At 42.0% G+C, this 22422-nt stretch overlaps 2 protein-coding genes across 2 annotated transcripts in view; both read left to right on the forward strand.

The window, feature by feature from the left end:
* Window positions 1–2468, forward strand: part of LOC150064652 (unconventional myosin-X-like) — a 101268-nt gene extending 98800 nt beyond the window's left edge. Inside the window, exons 5-6 of the mRNA XM_090332106.1 lie at window positions 590–724; window positions 2273–2468. Of these exons, the coding sequence (XP_090188232.1) occupies window positions 590–724; window positions 2273–2435 (298 nt within the window). The 3' untranslated portion in view covers window positions 2436–2468. The remainder of the gene's footprint in view (window positions 1–589; window positions 725–2272) is intronic.
* A 1906-nt stretch (window positions 2469–4374) lies between these two features.
* The window catches only part of Myo10 (myosin X), an 87994-nt gene continuing 69946 nt past the window's right edge, over window positions 4375–22422 (forward strand). Inside the window, exons 1-10 of the mRNA XM_090332105.1 lie at window positions 4375–4458; window positions 5675–5778; window positions 14239–14368; window positions 17862–17980; window positions 19276–19422; window positions 19533–19633; window positions 19726–19792; window positions 20281–20373; window positions 20752–20820; window positions 21010–21092. Of these exons, the coding sequence (XP_090188231.1) occupies window positions 14245–14368; window positions 17862–17980; window positions 19276–19422; window positions 19533–19633; window positions 19726–19792; window positions 20281–20373; window positions 20752–20820; window positions 21010–21092 (803 nt within the window). The 5' untranslated portion in view covers window positions 4375–4458; window positions 5675–5778; window positions 14239–14244. The remainder of the gene's footprint in view (window positions 4459–5674; window positions 5779–14238; window positions 14369–17861; window positions 17981–19275; window positions 19423–19532; window positions 19634–19725; window positions 19793–20280; window positions 20374–20751; window positions 20821–21009; window positions 21093–22422) is intronic.

Here is a 22422-nt window from a genome sequence, read left to right on the forward strand (position 1 = left end):
GCCCTTGGTCTGTCAGTGTTGTCAGGAGGAAGAAGCGGAACTATCTCCACCGGGGCCACAGTCTCACCCTCTCTGCCTGGTTTTTTCTCTGACTCCCTCATCACTAATGTGTGACCTTCTTGAGACTAGAATCAGACAGAGCTGGTGTTCAGAACACCCAGCCGATTTACCTGTGTTACATTTTCTGTGCTCACTCATGACACAACTCCTTAACAAGCTTCTGCCATGAAGAGAGTGCTATTTATGTATTAAGGATATACTCAGGGACAAAGGAAAATCTGAAATCTTGCAGAGCCGTATGAGGAACACTGTGTACTGATGGCATTCTGGTAGGAAGGTAATAAGCCAGGCATTGTGTATATAAGATGTGCCAGGCTCATGCAAGACCAGACATGGGTCCTGCAGAATGAAGGAGTTTTGCTTGCGTTCTCTCCAGCTCTTTTACAACAAGCATTTTCATCTCTCCTTCCCACCTTCGCCCTTCCCCATGCCACCTCCCCCTTCCCTTTGCCAGCAGTTGATCTGATGAAGCTGGATGTTTAAACAAAATGTGTCTTAGAAGCTCTAAATTCTGTGCTGTGTCTTGCAGTGGTGAGAGTGGAGCAGGTAAAACGGAAAGCACCAAGCTGATCCTTAAGTTTCTCTCAGTCATCAGCCAACAGTCTTTGGACTTGTCCTTAAAGGAGAAGACGTCCTGCGTGGAACAGGCGATTCTTGAAAGCAGGTATTTCCTTTATCAACTTCCTTGTTCCCAGTCACTGGGATTCACTTTTCTTCCTGTCATGGATTAGTTAGAATTAATTAGTCTAGTTAAAATTAGTCTAGGATTTTTTTAAAATACATAATCTTTCACAATGATCTTGACATCTAGTGTTTTCTAATAACCTCAGTCACAACTGCTTCCAGGTGAAGTTACTACTGACACTTCACCATGGGGTCACTTGCAGTGGTTGCCAACTGGTGCTGGATAGTGGATTATAGCCTATTTCCTCCTGAGACCTTTACTCCAGCTACCAATGTTTCAGAAGGACTGGGTTCGATGGGGCACCGGGATGGAGTTTGTGGAAGGAACCAGGGTGATCTGTTCTTTGGAGGCTTGTTTTCAGCTGAAGCTTCCGCCTCCAGCTGCTGTGTGATGGAGGACATAGCATTCGGAGGAGAAGAGGCTGTGTCAGCGTTCAGTCCTGGGGGCTCAGTATGAGCAGAGTGGATGGCCCCTGAATTGTCCTCTGTAATGCCTTCTGTCTAGTTTGTGCCTTACAAGTTTTTAGAACCAATAGGAACATTATAGGTAATAATTAATCTGCCAGTCCATTATTCTAGAGGCTGGCAAATTATAGCCTGAAATCCATATTGTTTTCCTTTCTTTTTCTTTTCAAAAGCAAGCATTGAAACATCTTTCCTTTTTGGTATGGGTAAGGAATAGGTAACGGGGCTTGAACTCAGGGCTTTGAGTGCTGTCCCTTCCATTTTTTATTGCAGGCCGACACTCTATGACTTGAGCTACATGCCTGTTTCTAGTTAATTGGAGATAAGAACCTAAAAATTATAGCTGAGCATACATAACTTAAAATGGTAACTGTTTTTCAGCGCCCAGCTCAGTAGCATTAAGAAAATTTGCATTATTGTGCAACCATCGCCACTGTTTGTCTCCAGTCATCTTCATCTCCTTCCTACTGTTTTTTTTTTAATTGTAAATGTTTTTTGGGGGGGACTCAGACACCCTCATTCATATTGTTTCTGGATGCATTTGAGCTACAAAAGCAGTACTAAGTGCTTGTGACAGAGGCCACATGGTCTGAAAAGCCTAAAACATTTATTATCTGGTCCCTTTTAGGAAAAAGTTCGCCTCATATAGTCTGACTCCGTCTTGCAATTGGAAAAGATACAAATTGTTCAATGAATTGCTACCAGGATGAGGAACCAATGGGTGGTATCCAGGTCTGGGGTTTTCTTCAGCTTGTAGAATTTGAGGGCAGGCTTTTCTAATCGAGCACTGCATTATGGATATCAGCCAAAGCAGGCTTGTGCAGGGCTGAGCCCTTGTTACCCACAGCTGCCACACCCTTCTCCTGTACAACTAGCTGCGTGTTCCTTAATTCAGTATAAACTCCTCCTTTGAGCAAGTGTTTGGAAGATCTGGCTCTTCTTGAACCCTCGGTCCTTTGGTTACAGGTTTTTCTTCTATTCGTGTATTTTGGCATTTGTGAGGAATGTTTTTGCTGTCTTCTGATCTGATTCATATTCTGCGCTGTCCTCATTCCTTCCTCAGCCCCATCATGGAAGCATTCGGCAATGCGAAGACAGTGTACAACAACAACTCCAGTCGTTTTGGGAAGTTTGTTCAGCTGAACATCTGTGAGAAGGGCAATATTCAGGGCGGAAGGATTGTAGATTGTATCCTGTTTCATTTGGTGGTGTTCTGCAGCATGTGATTCTGTCAGTGGGAATTTCTCATTTATTAGGGGGATTCAAGAAGAACAGGAAACATTTCTTACATGGGTTCTCGAAATCGCTTTAATAGTATTGTCCTTGGCCTATTGATTACTCTGTCAGATAAAGAACCATTTTTCTTTTGGAAATATCTTAGTATCTGAGCATATGAATTCATCATCTTATTTGTCCGTATTCTATTGCAGTTACACGATATGTAGCTTTCCTGAGTGTTTCATAAAGAAAAGAGGAGCTGGGTGTACTAGTGTATCAGTAATATTTTACACCACCCAGCTTGAATCGCAAGGTACCTCAGCTTTCTTAAACAGTAAAGATGTGTATAGCCAGGTGCCAGTGACTCATGCCTATAATCCTAGCTACTCACGAGGCTGAGATCTGAGGATCACGATTCGAAGCCAGCCCTGACAGACTTTTTTCTCTGATTAACCAATCAAAAAATGTAAAAGGGGCTGTAGATCAAAGTGGTAATACACTAGGCTTGAGCTGAAGAGCTCAAGGACAGTGCCTAGGCTCTGCGTTCAGGCCCCACTGACCCCCAAAAGATGTTTATTTTAGCTCACAATTTTACAGGCTAGAAGTCCATGATCCTACAGGCCTGACTCATGTGGACCTCACTCTGTCATAGCATTGCAGATGGCACCATAGAGAAGAGCGGAAGGGACAGAGGTCAGACTGCATGACTAGAAGTCGGGGCGGGGGGTGGGGGAGGAGTATCAAGACAACTAAATTGATTAAATTGATTTCTATCAACCCATGCTCTAATCCCTTGTAAAGACAGTAACACACCCTCATGAACTCACCACCTCCCAATGGACAGCGACTCTTTTAGATATAATTTTATTGTCATGATGGTGTTATACAGAAAGATTACCATTTCATAATCACGTAATGGGTATGTTTCTATTTTGGACAATGTCACCCCCTTCCTTTGCTTTCCCCGTTTCCCCTTCCCATCCCTGTCCACGAGTTACATAGTTCATTCTCCACATAGTGTACTCTGAATAATAGCGTGATTACATTTGTTCACACTTACTCCTTCCCTTTCTGTTCCTCCCTCGGATCCCCCCTCAAAAAAAAACCCACAAACACACACCATTACCACCACCAAAACCCATGTTGCCATTTCCTGGAATTTGTTTAGATAAATAGTATTATTAATGTTCAGAGGTGTTCTTTCCTTACAAGTATCCTCCTTTAGTCTGACTGTGATGAATGCTTAGATTCTAGAGTCCTGTATAGGTTACCATGTCAAGTTATATTTTAGCTCTAGCTTCCCCATATGAGAGAGAAAACATGTGCCATTTGTCTCTCTTAGCATAGCTTACCTCACTTGACATGATTTGTTCTGGGCCCATCCATTTCCATTTCTTTCTAATGGATGAGGAAAAATCCACTGTACACAGGTATCACATTTTACCCATCCACTCATCTGTGGACCCCAAATTCTAAAGGGCTCTACCATCTCCCAAAGCCTCCTCTACACCCAACATGCCTACAGTGAAGACCAAGGCTCAGCACATGTACCTTTGGGCATCCATTCAAACCAAGTCATTACATTGAGGTATTTGCTTGAACTCGGTTCTCCCATATAGTTTGGTGCTGATCTAAATACTCTGACAGTAAGTAAATTGGGGCCAGGAGAGCTTTGGTCTCTGCTTTTCTTAGATCCTAGGTGTTGTTACCTTGTCAGAGGAGATGGGAGCTGTTGTTCAGGGGACAATGTAGGATAAGAAATTAAACATCGTTTCAGCTTTCCTCATCTCTCTTTTGCTCCTTGACTTGACATTGCTTTTCACATGAAGATTTATTAGAAAAAGTAAGTAAACATGATTCAATTCATATTGCCCCATAATAATGATTTGTAGCCATTCAATAATTGGGACGTCCTCCCTGAATATAAATTTGATTTCTCTCCACAGAACCGAGTAGTGAGGCAAAATCCTGGGGAAAGAAATTATCACATATTCTACGCACTGCTGGCAGGGCTGGAACATGAAGACAAAGGTGAGACAGTGGACAGATGGACAGACTACACAGGGCAAGCTAACAACTCATTTCCTGTTTAAAGCCATTATGCTGTGCCAGAAAGACAAATCTTGACTCTGGGGGTTATTTCGGAGTCTTGGTACATTTTTAACTTTAAAGGATAAGTGTGAAAAACATATATCAAATCTAGTTTCACTTTTTTAGACCATCCCTATGGTCTAAACATTTGAAGGTTTTTATTTCTGTGTGGGGCTTGAACTCAGGGCTTTCTCTGGTTTGTTAGATTTTTGTTGATGTTGTTGTTGTCTTAAAGTTGGCTCCGTATCTCTGTAGTCATAGCTTCACTCGTGGCCTTTTCTGGTTACTTAGAGATTTGGATATATCTGCCTAAGCTGGTTTCAAACCAGGATCCTTAGGTGCCAGCCTCATGAGTTTTTCAATAACTAGCTGCAGCACTTGAAATCAGGGCCTCTCACTCTCACTTGTTTCCTTGATCATTGTTAGTGCTCTACTACTTTAAACACACCTTCAGCCTGGCTTTTTGCTGGTTAACTAGACATAAAGTCTCATAGATTTTTCTGTCTCGGGCTGGCTTCAAACCCCAGTCTTCCTGGTCTTAGTCTCCTAGATAAGTAGGATTTCGGGAGTGAGCCACCGGTGCCTGCTTAAATGCTTGATTTTTTTTTTTTAAGAGAACGTAAAACAGAGCTGCCAGGTGTTGACGGCTCACGCCTGTAATCCAAACTACTCAGGAGGCTGAGATCTAAGAATTGAGGTTCAAAGCCAGCTTGGGCAGGAAAGTCCATGAGACTCTTATCTCCAGTTAACTACCAGGAAAAAAAAAAAAACAAAGCCAGAAATAGTGCTGGTGGTGGAGCACTAATAGTGGGAGAGCACTAGTCTTGAGCACAAAGCTCAGGGCCAGTGCCCAGGTCCTGAGTTCAAGCCACAGGACCAACACAAAGGGTGGGGGAGGGGCAGGGAGAATTCACATCAGTTCCATTTTCAATGACATTTATTTAGTACCATCCCATTTAGTTTAATTGAATAGTTCCTGTTTTCCTTTGATGATTGTAAGGGAATTTTATTATTTTAATAGGGGGCCCTTATGGGTATAGATTATACAGTTTGGCTTTTAACACCCTCCCATTTATTCAGTCATTGCTGAGTAAACTCTTGAATTTCACCTCACCAGCTGAGTATTGATGTTATGCTTCTCTTTATCTTTTTGTAGAAGAATTTTATTTATCTGTGCCAGAAAACTACCATTACTTGAATCAGTCGGGATGTACAGAAGACAAGACCATCAATGACCAGACATCGTTTAGAGAAGTTATTGTAAGTGATTTTATTGTTGTCGCCTACCAGCCAGACAGATGGACTCTTCGCTTAAAAAAAAAAAAAAAAAAGCAACAACAAAAAAACCCTTAATGAAAACATTCTGTGAGGCTGATATTCCTTCTCATTCTGAATCATGATGCAAGAAAATTCAAGGAATCACAGGCGCCAGTGGCTCATACCTGTCATCCTAGCTATCAGGAGGCTGAGATCTGTAGATCAGGTGCAGAGCCAGCCTGGGCAGGAAAGCTGCAAGACTCTTATCTCTAGTTAATCATGAAAAAGCCACAAGTGGAGCTGTGGCTCAAGTGATAGAGTGCTAATCTTGAGCATAAAAGCTCAGAGGCAGCCCTCAAACCCTGAGTCTTAAGTCCCAGGATCAGCACACACAGAAAGGAACTAATAAATACAGACTTGAACGTTCTCATATTGTAACATCTGTGTGTGTGACCCCAGGGGTGGGGGCGAGGTGTCTGGAAACACTCCCCATGGATGTGGATACCATGCGACAGTTGTACCTACTATGATGAACTTAACCTGGACTCAGCTCTGTTCCTAGAGACTTTGTCAGATTGTTAGAGCGGGGTCTTTATCCTAAGACTCACAAAGCTTGGTGACCAACCTGCCCAAAGGTGCGACAATGGTTTACCAGCAGATCTCCATTCTAAAACGCCAGGCTAGTGCCTGCTGCTTCCACTACACTGTGGATTTCTCTCTCTAGGTGGTTATGAAAAAGGCAATAATTCTGTTCCACATCCCCTTTTATTTCTTCATAAGAATGCCTAAGACGATACAAATCAAGTATTTTAGGTATCATAGGTCATAGGGTATTTCCCTGTATCTCATGTACGTTGAAAATGAAATTCATGGGCTGGTGCCATGACTCAGAGTGTCTGTCTTGAAAGTCTGAGGATCAAAGATCAAAGTTCAGTACCCAAAAGGAGGGCGGGGGGGGGGGGAGAAATGAAAAGGAAAATGGAATTCAAAACAGAATGGACTACAAATGCCACAATCTGGCAAAATACAGAATTGTTTGTAGTTTTTTTTTCTCTCTCCATGTGTGGATGGATGGTTAGATAGGTAGATAGATACATAAACACATATGAGTAATCAGCCAACTGTGGCTCTAGTAGTAGGGAGGCAATAGATGAGTCTAAACATGTACACACAATTTGCTTGTCATTCCCTGAGCAATAAAACATAAACACAGCATTTACATGATATTAGAGATAGGTCACTTTTTTTTTTTTGGTATTTAATGAGATTTGGACTCAGCCTTGTGTTTGCCTAGTAAGCACTCTCCTACTTGAGTCGTACCCTTTTTTTGCTTGTATTCTTTTTCTAATGATGTCTTGCTTTTTTTCACCAAGCCAGCCTAGACTGTGACTTCCTGCTTTCACTCTGCATGAAGCTAGGATGCACATTGCCGTACCCCACATCTTCTTATTGCCTGAGATGGGAATCTCAGAAGTCTCCTCCTCCCACCTCCCCCTCTTACCTCAAATTTGTGATCCTCTTGATTTTCAGCTCTGGAGGAAATAGTATTATAGACATGATCCCCAGTAGATACGCAGAAAGATATGACTAGATTGTATGGGGATATTACTCTTCTTTACATAAGAGACTTGAGTATCCATATAGAAACCCTGAATCAATCTCCCCAGTATACCGAGGGACGACTGCAGAAATGTCACCCTGTGTCATTACCAACACTAGCCACCCATCTTATGGCTGGCTTGTGTGTACTCTCCAGGTAAGAGTGACACAGACGTGAATCACAGAGGGCATCCTCCTCTTCCTACACACCTCGTGTATGTGTAAGCACCTGTCACGTGCCAGGCACTACTATAGAGGCCAGAGAGCCTGCGGGCAGCAAATCAGATTTGATCCTGGGTGAGATGAAGATTTGGAGCACTGCATTTTGTGCCATTTAACCCTGTATTCAAAGGAAAGGGACCAAAACTTAAAGAAAATGGGTTTGCAGAAATGGGTTAAAATGTTGGCTGGGAGAAGCTATTTGTGAGATTATGCACAAGAAATGCCACTTCCAGGGCCAGGAGTTTGGCCTAGTGGTAGAGTGCTTGTCTAGCATGCACAAAGACCCGGGTTCGATTCCTCAGTACCACATACATAGAAAAAAGCTGGAAGTGGTGCTGAGGCTCAAGTGGTAGAGCTCTAGCCTTGAGAAAGTCCAAGGACAGTGCTCAAGCCCTGAGCTCAAGCCCAGGACTGGCAAAAAAGAAAAGAAAAAAAGAAATGCCACTTCCAGTGTTCATTTCTCACTGCTAACATATTATTTATTTATAGAATTTTTGAGATTTTGGATTATTTCACTGGGAATTTAGTGTGTGTGTGTGTGTGTGTGTGTTTCATCTCCTTATTGGCAACAGTTACCAGTAAGAGGAGAAAAGAAAATGGCTTTGAATGATTCTGCACAGATGTCAGGGAGATTTGTTTGTTACTGTTGTTTGTATGCCAGTACTGTGGCTTGAAATCAGGGCCTGAGTGCTGTCCTTTAGCTTTTTTATTCCTAGACTTCCCTGCCTGGTCTAGCATAGAACCACAATCCTCAGCTCTCTGCCTCCTGAGTAGTCAGGATTACAGGCGTGAACCATTGCAACCCACTTGAGACTTAATTTTTCTAGAAAAAGAGGCAATGGATGTGTTTGCTCATTTTCATAGCCTTCCAAATTGCATATTTCAGTGAGAAGTACCAACTAACTTATTTTATTGCCTAAATTTGACCCACCAGGATGGTGAATTGTTGATGAGTGATTTGTCTGTTCACTCTCTTCTTCCACAAATACTGTTCACATCATACAAGGCTGTGGACCACAACTGGAATTTCCTAACCACATCAACCTTACTACATGTACCCAGAAATTTTTGACTGGCGTGTGGCCACAGTTATGTACATGTAAATTCATTCAGCATGAGTCAGATTTTATTAAGAGTTAAAAGATTGCCTTTGTGCTTTAATTCTGCCCGTTGTGCAAACATGTAGTCCTTCTGGGTCCTGGAAACTTGGGAAGTGTCAGTCTATAGACCAGATACCTTCTCTAAGGTAATGAGTTATTCTAGAGTAGCTCTTTAGTGGGCACAGGCAAACTGTGTATCTTTAAGGAGCTTGAGGCAGTGGAAAGTTTCAAAGGCCAAGTGGGGGAGGATTACAGGTGTCTTTTAATGTAATGGTCCTAGGCTAGCAGGAACAGTGTCAGGGTGGCATCCATCCAGGGCTTGTTAAGCCAATGTCGGATGGATATCCCTCTGCAGAGCATTTCGCCTGTGAAGCCATAGTGGCCTCTGTGCGCGGCTGAGGCCGTGGAATTTCTCTGTGATACTCTTTGCTCTCAGGCTGTACACAGGAGAGTCCCTTCCTCCATGACTTCTCCAATTATTTGAAGTGTGGCACAGGTGACTCCATTTTGATTCTGACAGTTTTTACATAGTACAAGCAAATTTTATAAATTAGAAGTTATTTGGAAAGGACATGTCATAAAAGATAATTGCATAGCGAAGTATTATTAAATTACTTACTTATAGTTTACGACCCTCCAGCAGCCACCACTTCCACTGTTTCAGGCATGCCATTTATTCCAGGCTCACCAGAGGTACCCAGGCCCCATCCTGAAAGGATCCTTGCCTTCTCTCTGTTTTTGTATGATAGCCTTTGCCGTCTATCAGTCACACACACACACGCACACACACACACGCACACACACACACACGCATTCATTTTTTTTTAACGTGCTTAAGGACTTCAATTGAAAATACTTCTGCATGACTCTTCTGGATCACTTTTATAACTGAGTGACTGTTGGGCAGCTCTAAGCCAAGGTCAGAATTTCCCAGGGTTGTTTTGTTGTTGTTGTTGTTGTTTGCTTTTTGTTTCTTATTTTTTTCCTCAGTCTTGAGCCATATTGCTGGGATAATAGTATAATTACAACAAGCTGTAAAGTGGCTTATAATTAAAGGGGAGGAAGGATGCATAGTAAAATTACTATAAATGAGACAGTAAAGAAAGACACAGGACAGCAGTTTTGGCCCAGGCCCATACCACTTTTAATTGGAGATGCTATTACCCCATTATTAATATAGTTACCACTGTATTATCACTGTATTCCTAATTAAGCAGTTAGGGTTTGACTTGAAAGCAAAAAGGGAAAAAAATGTATGAATATAGCAGCTCATTCATTTTGGCCCATTTTATCTAAGTCCATATACAACCTTTGTATGTATTTTAAGAACTCAGCCAACAATTTTTTAGATTAGGTATGTGTTCATATTTTTTGTTCATAGGAATTTTCTGCTATGGTATACCTAAATTTTAAATAATTATTTTTCCATAGGCATTTTCGTTTGTTAAATTGGCATCAGTTTGTGTTCCTGAAATCAGTCTCCCTATTTTTTTTTTTTTGAGGTGGTCATGGGGCTTGAACTCTAGGCCTGAGCACTGTCCCTGAGCTCTTCAGCTAAGGCTCCTGCCCTACCCCTGGAGCCACAGTGCCACTTTCCATCTGCTAGTGGTTAACTGGAGATAGTCTCTCAGACTTTAGTGCCTGGCTTTGAACCTCCATCCTGACAGCTCTCAGCCTCCTGAGTAGCTAGGATTACAGGTGTGAGCCACCGTGCCTAGTTCACTCTCCCTACTAATACTACTGAGAAAAATATGCATGTAATAAAATGCTTCCATTTAAAGTGTATATTTTTTTTGTGGGTCATACTGGGGCTTGAGAGTTCAGGTTCTTTTGAGTAGTCTTTTTTTTCCCTTTTTATTTTTTTCCACAAGGCTGGTCCTCTGCCACTCAAGCCACACCTCTACTTTTGGACTTTTGCTATTTAATTGGAGATAAGGACTTCATGGACTTTCTAGGAATCCCTGAGTCTCAGCCTCCTGGCTAGCTTCAATTACAGGCGGGAGCTACCAGTGCCTCATTATGACAGATAACTTTTGAAAGAGGTTCAAGGTCAGTTCAATGGATAAAGGATGCCTTTTAACTAATAGTGGTACAGCAGTTGAATCAAGCCCTGAGGGTGTAGCTCAGTAGGGTACTTGGCTAGTATGTACAAAGCCCTAACAAGCACATGCCCCCCAAAAGTTTTTACTTTTAAGTTAAGCTGTCACAAATATAATTGTGTATAACATTTATTGCTTCCTTTAAAAGTATACAGTATTATTATCAGTGTACTATAGTTGACTTGTATAAATATAGATTTTTTTCTTTGAAAACGTGTTAGGGTCTTTATAATAACTTTGTATGTGTGTGCTAATATTGGGGCTTGAACTTAGAGCTTTTCATTCTTGCTTGAATTTTTCACTCAAGGCTGGCCATACCACGACTCTATCTTTTTAACTGGTTAATTGGAAATAAGAATTAGATTTGTCTGCCTAGCCTCGCTTTGAACTTCATTCTTTTATCTCTCTGACTACTGAGTAGGTTTACAGACATGAGCCACTAGCATCCAGCTTCTTTACAGTAATTTGTATAGATACTGCTGTATAAGGGCTTTTTTTATGCTGAAGTTTTCCTTAAAATGGACTTATGGTGGGAGTTTGCCTTAGTGGTAGAGTGCTTGCCTAGCATGCACAAAGACCCAGGTTCAATTCCATAGTACCACATACATAGAAAAAGCTGGAAGTAGGTGCTGTGGCTCAAGTAGTAGAGCTCTAGCCTTGAGAAAGCCCAAGGTCAGTGCTGAGGCCCTGAGATCAAGCCCAGGACTAGCACCAAAAAAAAAAAAAAAAAAAAAAAGGACTTCTAAGCTAGGTATCAGGGACTCATGCCTGTAATCCTGGCTGCTCAGGAAGCTGAGATCTGAGCATCTTAGATCCAGTCCTGCATACATAGGAAAGTCCATGAGACTCTTATCTCCAATTAACTATCAAATAGCTGGAAGATGAGCTGCTCAAGTGGTAGAAAGTTATTCTTAAGCACAAAAGCTCTGGGACAGGATTTAGGCCCTGAGTTCAAGCCCCAGGACCAGCACAAAAGGAAAACTGGATTTGTAACATTGAAATAATTGGGCATATGTATATGTATATATATGTATACATGTATGTTTATATATATATGTCTATATGTCCTGTGTAATGGCTAATAATTATATGTGTACATACACACACACAAACAGACACTTAGAAAGTAGTAGACATGGGTAGATAAAAATAGTAAGTTGTGGGGGCCTGGAGTTTGGCCTAGTGGTAGAGTACTTGCCTAGCATGCACGAAGACCCGGATTCGATTCCTCGGTACCCCACATACATAGCAAAAAGCCGGAAGTGGTGCTGAGGCTCAAGTGGTAGAGTGCTAGCCTTGAGAAAGTCCAAAGACAGTGCTCAAGCCCTGAGCTCAAGTCCAGGACTGGCAAAAAAAAAAAAAAAAAGTAAGTTGTGTCGGGCACAGTGGCCCACACCTGTAATCCTAGCTACTCAGGAAGCTGAGATCTGAGGATCTCGTTCAAAGCCAGCCCAGGTCACTAAAGTCTGTGAGACTCTTATCTTCAATTAACTATTAGAAAACTGGAGGTAGCCTATGGCTCAAGGGGTAGGGCGGTAGCCTTGAGCTGAAGAGCTCAGGGACAACACTCAGGCCCAGGGGTAGGGTGGTAACCTTGAGCTAAAGAGCTCAGGGACAGCACCCAGGTTGAAAGTTCAAGCCCCACGGGTAGGGTGGTAACCTTGAGCTAAAGAGCTCAGGGACAGCACCCAGGTTGAAAGTTCAAGCCCCACGACCAACAAAAAAATAGTAAGTTGTGGAAGTCGTGCTGTGGCTCAGGTGTTAGTGTGATAGCCTTGAGCTGAAGAGCTCAGGGACAGCACCCAGGCCCAGAGTTCAAGACCCACTAAAAAAATAAAAGTTGTAGCCGGATGCCAGTGGCATTACTAGCTACTCGTGAGGCTAGGATCTGAGGATCACGGTCAAAGCCAGCTTTGACAGAAAAGTTCAGGAGATTCTTATCTCCACTTAATCATGTTAAAAGCCAGAAGCAGTGCTATAGGTCAAGTGGTAGAGCTCTATCTAGCCTTGAGCAAAAGGAGCTATGGATAGCAGACTCAGAGTTCGAGGCCTAGGACTACCCCATCCCAAATAATAAGTTTGATAGTAGACTTTAAGTCAGTTGAATATTGGTGTCCAACCTAAAGAGTTATTTAACCTATCGGAACTTTTGTTATTTCCCCCTCCAAATATTAGAATTATAAGATTATATACAAGTCTGACCAAGCACTATACTACCCTATAATCATGTTGCTCTCCAAAGAGTATTGCATGAGTTTACAGTGCCAGCAGCCAGTATATAGCAATCCATTTGTGTTTCACTGACCTTTCAAATAATCACTCATGAAGTGTCTTGCTAGTTATTGAAATGATGGCTAATTGATTTTATTTTGCACCTGTTTTATGTCTTTGCCAGGCTACGGCACCCTGGGTTTTCACATCCTTCTGTGTGCGGTGGCTTGTTTGTCTTTGTTGCTCAAGTACCTTTCAGGAGATATTTTAGTTATGTTTCCGCTCCATTGTTTCTCCTTTCTGTTTGGCTTTATTGCTTATTCCCTGTAAAGAAATTAAAACATTTCCCATTTTACAACCAGTTGTTTCCTCTTGGAGTTCTATTGCTTCCAAATTGTGGCTGGTTTCCTTCTTTGCATTTCCACTGCTCATTGTATGTGTTCACGTTCTGTTCATGAAGGTCATTTCCAACAATTCTGTTGTTAGCTGTGTGTGTGTGTGTGTGTGTGTGTGTGTGTGTGTGTGTGTGTGAGAGAGAGAGAGAGAGAGAGAGAGAGAGAGAGATTTTTGTTTTATAGCCTTTTTCCATATACTGATGTGGCTCTTAAATGATAATAGGAAATAAGTGAGTCTTAGATTATTCAGAAAACACCTGACACTTGGTGGCAAATTTTTTCCTGAAACAGAGTCACAGAGTTAACTTCCACTTTCTTTCCTGCATTAGTATAGGCAGGTAATCTCTTAAGCCAAGATACCATCTTCAATCCTTGGGGAAATTTTGATGCTATCTCCCCGCAGTATTCATCATGAAAGGAAGACGTATGTCCTCACTGTTGAGTTTTCTAATGAAGACTTTTTTTTTTTGCTTCCTCTTTCATTTAACCATGTACAAGGCCCCAAGGTTTATTTTGGAGGAAGTTTTGCCTGCTGTCCCTTCCCAAACAGCTAACTCTACCCCCAGTTTTTACGTAAAGACAACCATGTTCACACTGTGCATTGATGTCTACAGTAAAAAGCGTCTAGGAGCTCCCTTAGGTGACTTCATTGGCATAAGCAGGAAGTAGGGAGTGTGTGTAGAAGGCAGGTGTTCACGGTTCCATTGTGATTGGCTTCTCCTCTTTATGTGTATTGTTGTACAAGGATTTTTCTGAGTTTATCCACCTGTGAATGTGTTTTCATTGTCTCGTGTATTGGAGACCAATATATAGTTAAACATACATATTTTCTTCCAGAATGCAATGGAAGTAATGCAGTTCAGCAGAGAAGAAGTTCGGGAAATTCTGAGGTTGCTTGCTGGAATTCTGCATCTGGGCAACATAGAGTTCATCACTGCTGGTGGGGCGCAGGTTTCCTTCAAAACAGGTAAAGAGATGCCTGCCTGCCTCCAGCATTCTAAGTCCTAAGGAATTAAACTTAGAAAATTGGCTGGTATTACAGAAAAAAGTTTTCTAACCTCTGGAAAAGAGATCAAAATAGGGGCCGGGAGTTTGGCCTAGTGGTTAAAGTGCTTGCCTAGCATGCATGAAGACCCGGGTTCGATTCCTCGGCACCACATACATAGAAAAAAGCCAGAAATGGTACTGAGGCTCAAGTGGTAAAGCTCTAGCCTTAAGAAAGTCCAAGGACAGTGCTCAGGCCCTGAGCTCAAGCCCAGGACTAGCAAAAAAAAAAAAAAGAGATCAAAATATACAATTACTATAATTATTGAATCTCTCACATGCCAAGTACACAATCCCTGAACTACAACCCCCAGCTCAAGAGCTATGGGATTTTAACTGTATCTGACATGAAGTGTCAGCCAGAAGAGGACCAATGCCTAGGAAAAGTTGTTGGTGGATTGAGATGGTGGCTGTGTTCTTGTTCTTACTAAGAAAGATGGAAAATGGGCCAAATAAGTAGAAATAAGTGGGGACCTGGTGAAGAAAAAGATTGAGTAAGGTAATATACTTAACCCTGGGTTTCATAGTTCTAGATTGGTAGGAAGTTGAGCAGTGAAGCTGTTAGCTGGGTGTGAGGTGATTCATGCCTATGATCCTAGCTATTTGAGAAGCTGATCATGATTCAAAGTCAGTCTGAGCAGAACAATCTATCTGTAAGACCCTATCCCCATTTAGCCAACAAAATGTCAGACTGGTGGTATAGTTCAAGTGGTGGAGTTTCAGCTATGAGCAAAAAAGCCAAACTAAAGCATGGGGCTCTGAATTCATGCCACAGAACAGCATATACAGAGGAGAAAAAATATTAGTTTTTTTATTAAAGAATTTATTAACATTGATTTTTACATATTTCAAATGTCATATTTAACAAGTGTTCAAGAAAGGAATCTCTATGTATAATCACTGGCTCATAGACTTTAGAACATAATTAAAATTAAGCTGAGGGTTTGTATGTCATAGATACAAATTAATATATGTAATAAGACATGTCTATAGAGTGTACGTTTTTAAGCCAGATGCCAATGGCTCATGCCTGTAATCCTAACTACTCAAGAGGCTGAGATCTGAGGATCGCAGCTCAAGAAGAAAAGTTCTTAAGACTCTTCGTGGCAGGGGTGTAGCTACATGGTATAGTATTTGTCTAGGTTGTACAAAACCTTGGGGTTTGAACTCAAGTGCCCCACTGGGAAGAATAAAAGACGATTTTCAAGCATAAACTAAGCATCAGTGGCTACCACCCATAATCCAAGTTACTCACAAGCCTGAGATTTTAGGATTATGGTTTGAAGCCAGCTCAGGCAAGAAAGCCCATGAGACTCTTATCTCCAGTTTAACTAATATGTCGGGGGTGGTGGCGGGGAGGAGGCGAAGCCAGAAATGGAGTTGTGACTCAAGTGGAAGAATGCTAGCCTTGAGCAAGGGCCAGCACCTAGGCCAAGTTTAGGCCCTAGGACAGGCACCCCCCCCCGCCACACACAACATAATAGTCAGAATACTGGGTTCATAACCCAGCTATACTTCAAGCTATTTTGTTTCCCGTGTGATTTTTCTCTCATCACCACCGACGTCTCTGTGCTTGTCAAGAGAATGTGAGCTCACAAATATAGTTACGTCATCCATCCTCTTCCCGGAGTGACTTACACATTTTGCAGATTTTTCAGGTAGAGACAATAGATGTGGACACTGGATGAGTTTAGGGATAAAATGGCTTTAGGGGAGATTGGTCCATAGGTCTGTATTTTTGCAATATTGGATACTACCCCGCTCCTCTCAATATTTACGAGAATCATAAACCCAAAAGATTTTTTATTTATATGGGTTATATATGGACATGTTCCTGAATTAAAAATAAACACAGAGTTGGGCTCTAGAGGATTGTGCCTATAATCCTAGATACTTGATCTGAGGATCACGGTTCAAAGCCAGCCTGGGCAGCCTGGAGATTCTTATCTCCAATTAACCATCAGGAAAAAAAGAAAAGAAAGAAAACAAGTAGCTCAAAGTGGTAGGCCCTAGCCTTGCACAAAAAGAGTTTAGGGACAGTCCCCAGTCCTCCCTCCCATGCTACACACACATATACACACTCACACTCACACTGTCGCTCCCCTGAGTTCAAGCCTTGTGATGAACAAAAGAAGAAAAATTAGGGGCCGGGAGTTTGGCCTAGTGGTAGAGTGCTTGCCTAGCATGCACGAAGACCCGGATTCGATTCCTCAGTACCACATATATATAAAAAAAAAAAAAAAAGCCAGAAATGGTGCTGAGGTTCCAGTGGTAGAGCTCTAACCTTGAGAAAGTCCAAGGACAGTGCTCAGGCCCTGAGCTCAAACCCATAACGGGCAAAAAAAAAAAAGAAAAAAGAAAAAAGAAAAGAAAAATTAGCCAGGCAGGGAGAGTTGGCTCACGCCTGTAATCCTAGCTACTCAGGAGGCTGAGATCTGAGAGGACCAAGGTTCAGAGCCAACCTGGGCTGGACCTGAGACTCTTATCTCCAGTTAACCTCTAGAAAATGAGAAGTGGGGCTTGGCTCAAGGGTAGGGCGATAGCCTTGAGCTGAAGAGCTCAGGGACAATGCCCAGGCCGAGTTCAAGCCCCAGAACCCACAAGAAGAAGAAGAAGGACAACCGAGGAGGAAGAGGAGGAGGAGGAGAAGGAGAGGGAGAAGAAGAACAACAACCAAGGAATTTGAAATATTTGTTAATTTGCTTAACATCAAGCCAGTTGCCAGAGGTTCATAACTGTAATCCTACTTAGAAGATTGAGATCCCAAGAATCAAAATTCTTTTAGCCCAGGCAGAAAAGTCCATGACTCAGTCTACAAAATAACCAGCAAAAGGCTAAGCTGGAGGCAAGGCTCAAAAGGTAGAGTACTAGCCAAGCCAAGCAAACATGAGGCTTGAGTTCAAATCTCAGTAGAATGAAGCCTTGTCCTGTTTTTACTTACATGACTTTTTTCAGGCAGGGGAAAAAAAAAATCAGTGAGAACAGTTTCCTTCTCAATACCTTTTTCACAAAATTTTTGACTGTTTCTGTACTCACCCTGTTGAAATGGCTCATGGCCTGTGACCTTGTGAAAATGCTTCTCTATACTACTGAGGGAATTCAGATGGAAAAGCAAGAAAAATAGAAAACACATTTTGGTGCTTCGAATGAAGGTGGTCCAAGCCCTTCTTTGGGTTTGTCGAGGCCAGCCAATGTTTTTGCCTAAACACAGGGTTCTCCTATGCACCTAGACTAGAATCTATGAAGGGAGGAGATAATTTGGCAATAGAATGTGTGTCCTTTCACTTCTGCCTGCGGGATTCCGGGATGTCCTCTGCTCTGTGACATTGCTGTGTGTCATTAGATTAAAGCCACTTGCGATCCAGTGGCTAGTGTGGGGGTTCTGAGTTTACCTGTGACTTTTTCCTGGTTTTCAGCTTTGGGCAGGTCTGCAGAGTTACTTGGGCTGGACCCAGCACAGCTCACGGATGCTCTGACCCAGAGATCGATGTTCCTCAGGGGAGAAGAGATCCTCACGCCTCTCAGTGTCCAGCAGGTACTGGCACTTTGCCATAATGCTTGCCTCACATGATACTCCTGGGATCTCAGATCCTTGATTTAGATTCCCATATGCAGCATTGTGTGAACTGTTGAAATGACTTTGACTCATAGTCAGAAGGCTAAAGATACTGAGTCTGGGGACTTGACAAAAGTTCTTCAAGTATTTCCTAAGATACAAAGCACACAGTGTATTGTAACCATGTTGTGTCTAAGGCAGAATTCCTGAGTTTGAATCTTGCTCCTTCTCCACTCACTGTCTGTCTGTCTGTGCTTCAGTTTCCTCTTTAAGCCAGTGATAGTTATCATACCTAATTCATAAGATTCCTGTGTTCAATGTCTGTTACAGAGTAAGTCTTAAACATTAGCCCTATCAATATGTTGTTACTGTTGCTATTATTATTGTTAACGACAATACAAATATCTGTTGTTTATTTTTGCCTTTTCCATTGCAGAGGCAATTTGTGTTACAGAGCTAGCTTTCTGAGTAGGTTTTTTTTGTTTGTTTGTTTTTCTGGGGTTTTTTTGTTGTTGTTGTCAGTCCTGGGCCTTGAGCTCAGGGCCTGAGCACTGACCTTGGGCTTTCTCAAGGCTAGAGTTCTACCACTTGGGCCACAGCACCACTTCTGGATTTTTTCTATGTATGTGGTACCGAGGAATCGAACCTGGGTCTTCGTGCATGCTTGACAAGCACTCTACCACTAGGCCAAACTCCTGGCCCCAGTAGTTTTGTTTTGTTTTCTTTTTGTGCCAGTCCTGGGGCTCCAGGATACTGTTCCTGAGATTTTTAACTCAAGTCTAGTACTCTATCACTTGAGCCATAGCTCCACTTTTCTAGCTTTTTTAATGTGAGCCACTGGCACCGAGCTTCTACTAACTTTTTTAACTAGGTATGTTAATCATATCATGAAAAAGAAAGGCCTGCGTATGTTCAAAGTGAAAAAATTGTAATTATTATTTAAAACTGAGGTCTCATTATTTTAGACCTGGTAAAATCTATGCCTGCCTGAAGAGACTCAGATTTTCTTACTAGGACTGAGCATGTAAAATTGAGTTTGCAAGACTGATATTGACAAGAGTTGTGGATGAATCTGACTTAAAGTCAGTGAGTTTATCCTTTGTTCAGATATCTGGATTTTCCTGTATGCTATTGATTTTACTTCGCAATGAGGGTCCAGGTCCTTTCCTATTGTATGTCTCTGTCTGTGCCTGCCTGTCTGTCTATCTGTCTGTCTGTCTGGTCTGTCAGGTCAGAGCTTGCTTGCCAGTGTTGCCATTGGTCTCCTCCCACAGGCAATAGATAGTCGGGACTCGTTGGCCATGGCACTTTATTCACGCTGCTTCGAGTGGGTGATCAAGAAGATTAACAGCAGGATCAAGGGCAAAGACGACTTCAAATCTATTGGCATCCTTGATATCTTTGGATTTGAAAACTTCGAGGTAGGCCTCCAAAAAAGAGTACACCATGTATGAAGACTTATTTTTTTCTTTTGCCATTTTATGTGTGTTGGGACAGGCATTGAAGGCCATTATGTGTTCCTCCCCTTCAGGTGAACCACTTTGAGCAGTTTAATATCAACTATGCAAATGAGAAACTTCAGGAATACTTCAACAAGCACATTTTTTCTTTAGAACAACTAGAGTATAGCAGGTGAGCACTCAGCGGGGCCTTTTAAGTGTGCCCATATGCAAATCAGTTCAAGTTGTTTTCATTTCACTTGGCCTTTTGTAATCTCCCTTTAGAGAAGGACTGGTGTGGGAAGATATTGACTGGCTGGACAATGGAGAATGCCTTGACTTGATTGAGAAGGTACTGGGTTCTTGAAAATGCATAGCTGGCATCCCAAGGGTATCCAGCTGGGATGCATATTTATGGGAACAAAATAGCTTGTGCAAACACGCCCATCAAAGATGTGACTGTTCAGAACACAATGAACCATTTGGAAACGTAAATGTAAATGTTCAGGGTTGAATTTAAATACTTGGCTGCCTGGAACCTATTGTCTCATTCACTATGGGAGGACTGCACTGTGGGAACTGGCTTCATTTAGATTTTAAATCTGTCTCGGGTTGGCCAATAGGAGAGTTATAAGTTTACAAGAATAACTGAATTTATATGCAGTTTACATTCATTGATTTTTTTTCTCTATGGTGTACCATTCTGAATTTTTCCATCCAAGTAGTTACCATGACTTTCTTTTAACCACTGACAAGATAGACAATGAAGAGAAGTTCATTCAACTGGAACTCATTTCATTTCTTGCTTAATTCATCCCACTTTTCTCCCCATCCTTGTAGAAGCTCGGCCTCCTTGCCCTTATCAATGAAGAAAGCCACTTCCCTCAAGCCACGGACAGCACTTTGTTGGAGAAGTTACACAATCAACACTCGGTATGTCTACCCCTGCCAATTCTTAACTGTGTCTGGACAGGTCGGTCCAGAGTGTTAAGACTGTATACAGGATGCTCACTGCTGTGAGCCCAGCTGAGCCTCACACATGAATGTATTTTCCTCAAGTTCTTCTCCCCTTACTAGACCTAAAATAAATAAGATTTGATTTGGAGTGACTGACCAGAACAGGCCCGTTTATTTCATGAGTGGAAAACTGAAAAGTGTGATTGTGCGGAGATGACATGTGGAGGTGGAGGATTTTGAGTATGAGTTTTAAAACACAGCAAGGCTGGCCATTGTGTATGTCATCTGCTGGGATGGTTTTCTCCAGAAATCAGTGAGTGAAATTTATCATCTTCCTTTTCTTTTTTAAACCAGAATAACCACTTTTATGTGAAACCCAGAGTTGCAGTGAACAACTTTGGAGTGAAGCACTATGCTGGAGAGGTAATTTCTAAGATCATTACCAATATTTTGCCCACTTGGTGTGCAGACAAAGTAATAGGCTCTGAAATGGTTCATACATTTATTGAAATGATTTTTTTTTTAAATGACTAGCTTTGCAGTTGCTAATTACTGGAAACTATTCCATCCACCAATTTGCCACCCCCTTTTTTTTTTATTTTGTAAAACTAGGTACAGTATGATGTCCGGGGCATCCTGGAAAAGAACAGAGATACCTTCAGGGATGACCTTCTCAACCTGCTAAGAGAAAGCCGGTATGGTGGACTCATGAGGCCATTAGCAAGTGAATGGAAATTTGGGCAAATGCACTTGGTTTGTGGATATAGAGCGAATTACCCCTGTGGAAGTACTTGATTGAATATTTTCTTCTCCAGAAAATGTCTCATGTGATACAATAGTAATCACACTGACTTTCATTGAGGAGCTGAGTTCAGTAGTTTTAATCTTGTTTTGCAGGTGAGGAAACTGAGGCTAGGGGTGGGCAAACACCTCAGCAGGAAACGACTCAGCATTGCACCTTGATCAGAACTGCTGGGTTGAGAACCTAAGCTCTGATTACAGGAACTAATGAACTAGTCTCTTAATCATGGGGGGAAAAAAGGACCTAAGGCCTTCATCAGTCCTACCAGCTTTCCTCACACTGGCTGTAGATCATTTCAGCCTTAGTTTCTTATTAGAATAAGGGATGTGGGTATTGGTAATCATAGCATTTAGGAAGGAGGCTGAGACTTGGGGATTTTAGTTCAAAGCCAGCCTGGGCAGGAAAATCCTTGAGGCTCTTATTTCAAATTAAGCACCAAAAGGCTACAAGTGGAGCTATGTGGTTCAAATGGTAGAGCTCTAATCTTAAGGAGAAAATCCCAAGTGAGAGTACGAGGCTGAGTTCAAGTCCCAGGACCACAATAACAACAAAAAAACACAGCAGTATACCACCAGTAGCTCACATCTATACTCCTAGCTACTTGCGGGGGGGGGGGGGGTTGAAATCTGAAGATTGCTGTCCAAAGCCAGCTTGGAAAGTCTGTGAGACTTTTACCTCAAATTAAGCACCCAAAAAACTAGAAGTAGAGGTGTGGCTCATGTGGTAGAGTCTAGCCTTGAGGGACAGCCTCCAAGCCCTGCATTCAAGCCCCAGGACTGGCATAAATGAATAAATAAGAAAAAAATTAAGCAGATATTAATCAAGCCAGAATTTGAAATATATACATTCTTGGATTCATTCATGAATTATAAAGTCACATATTTAAAACACAAAAACATTGAATGATTGAAAACCAGGAAGTGTCCTATTGTTGGGGGGGGGAGGGAGAGAGAGAGAGAGAGAGAGAGAGAAAGAGAGAGAGAGAGAGAGAGAGAGAGAGAGAGAGAGAGAGAGAGAGAGAGAGAGAGATCAGGAACTTGTTTTTGCCCAGAGGCTTTTCATGCACTGTAGGAATCCAGTGTGAATCTATACAGAAATAAACTTTTCATCCCTGAGGAAGTAGGCCAGTTGTTACAGCATTGTGAAATATAAACACCAGGTGGCCATTCTGTCACTCAGACAGAGATGAACTGGGGGCGGGGAGCCAGGCCAGTGAGGTAGCT

Source organism: Megascapheus bottae, chromosome 4, assembly GCF_031878675.1.
Source record: "Megascapheus bottae isolate mThoBot1 chromosome 4, mThoBot2.hap1, whole genome shotgun sequence".
Classification (NCBI taxonomy): Eukaryota; Metazoa; Chordata; class Mammalia; order Rodentia; family Geomyidae; genus Megascapheus; species Megascapheus bottae.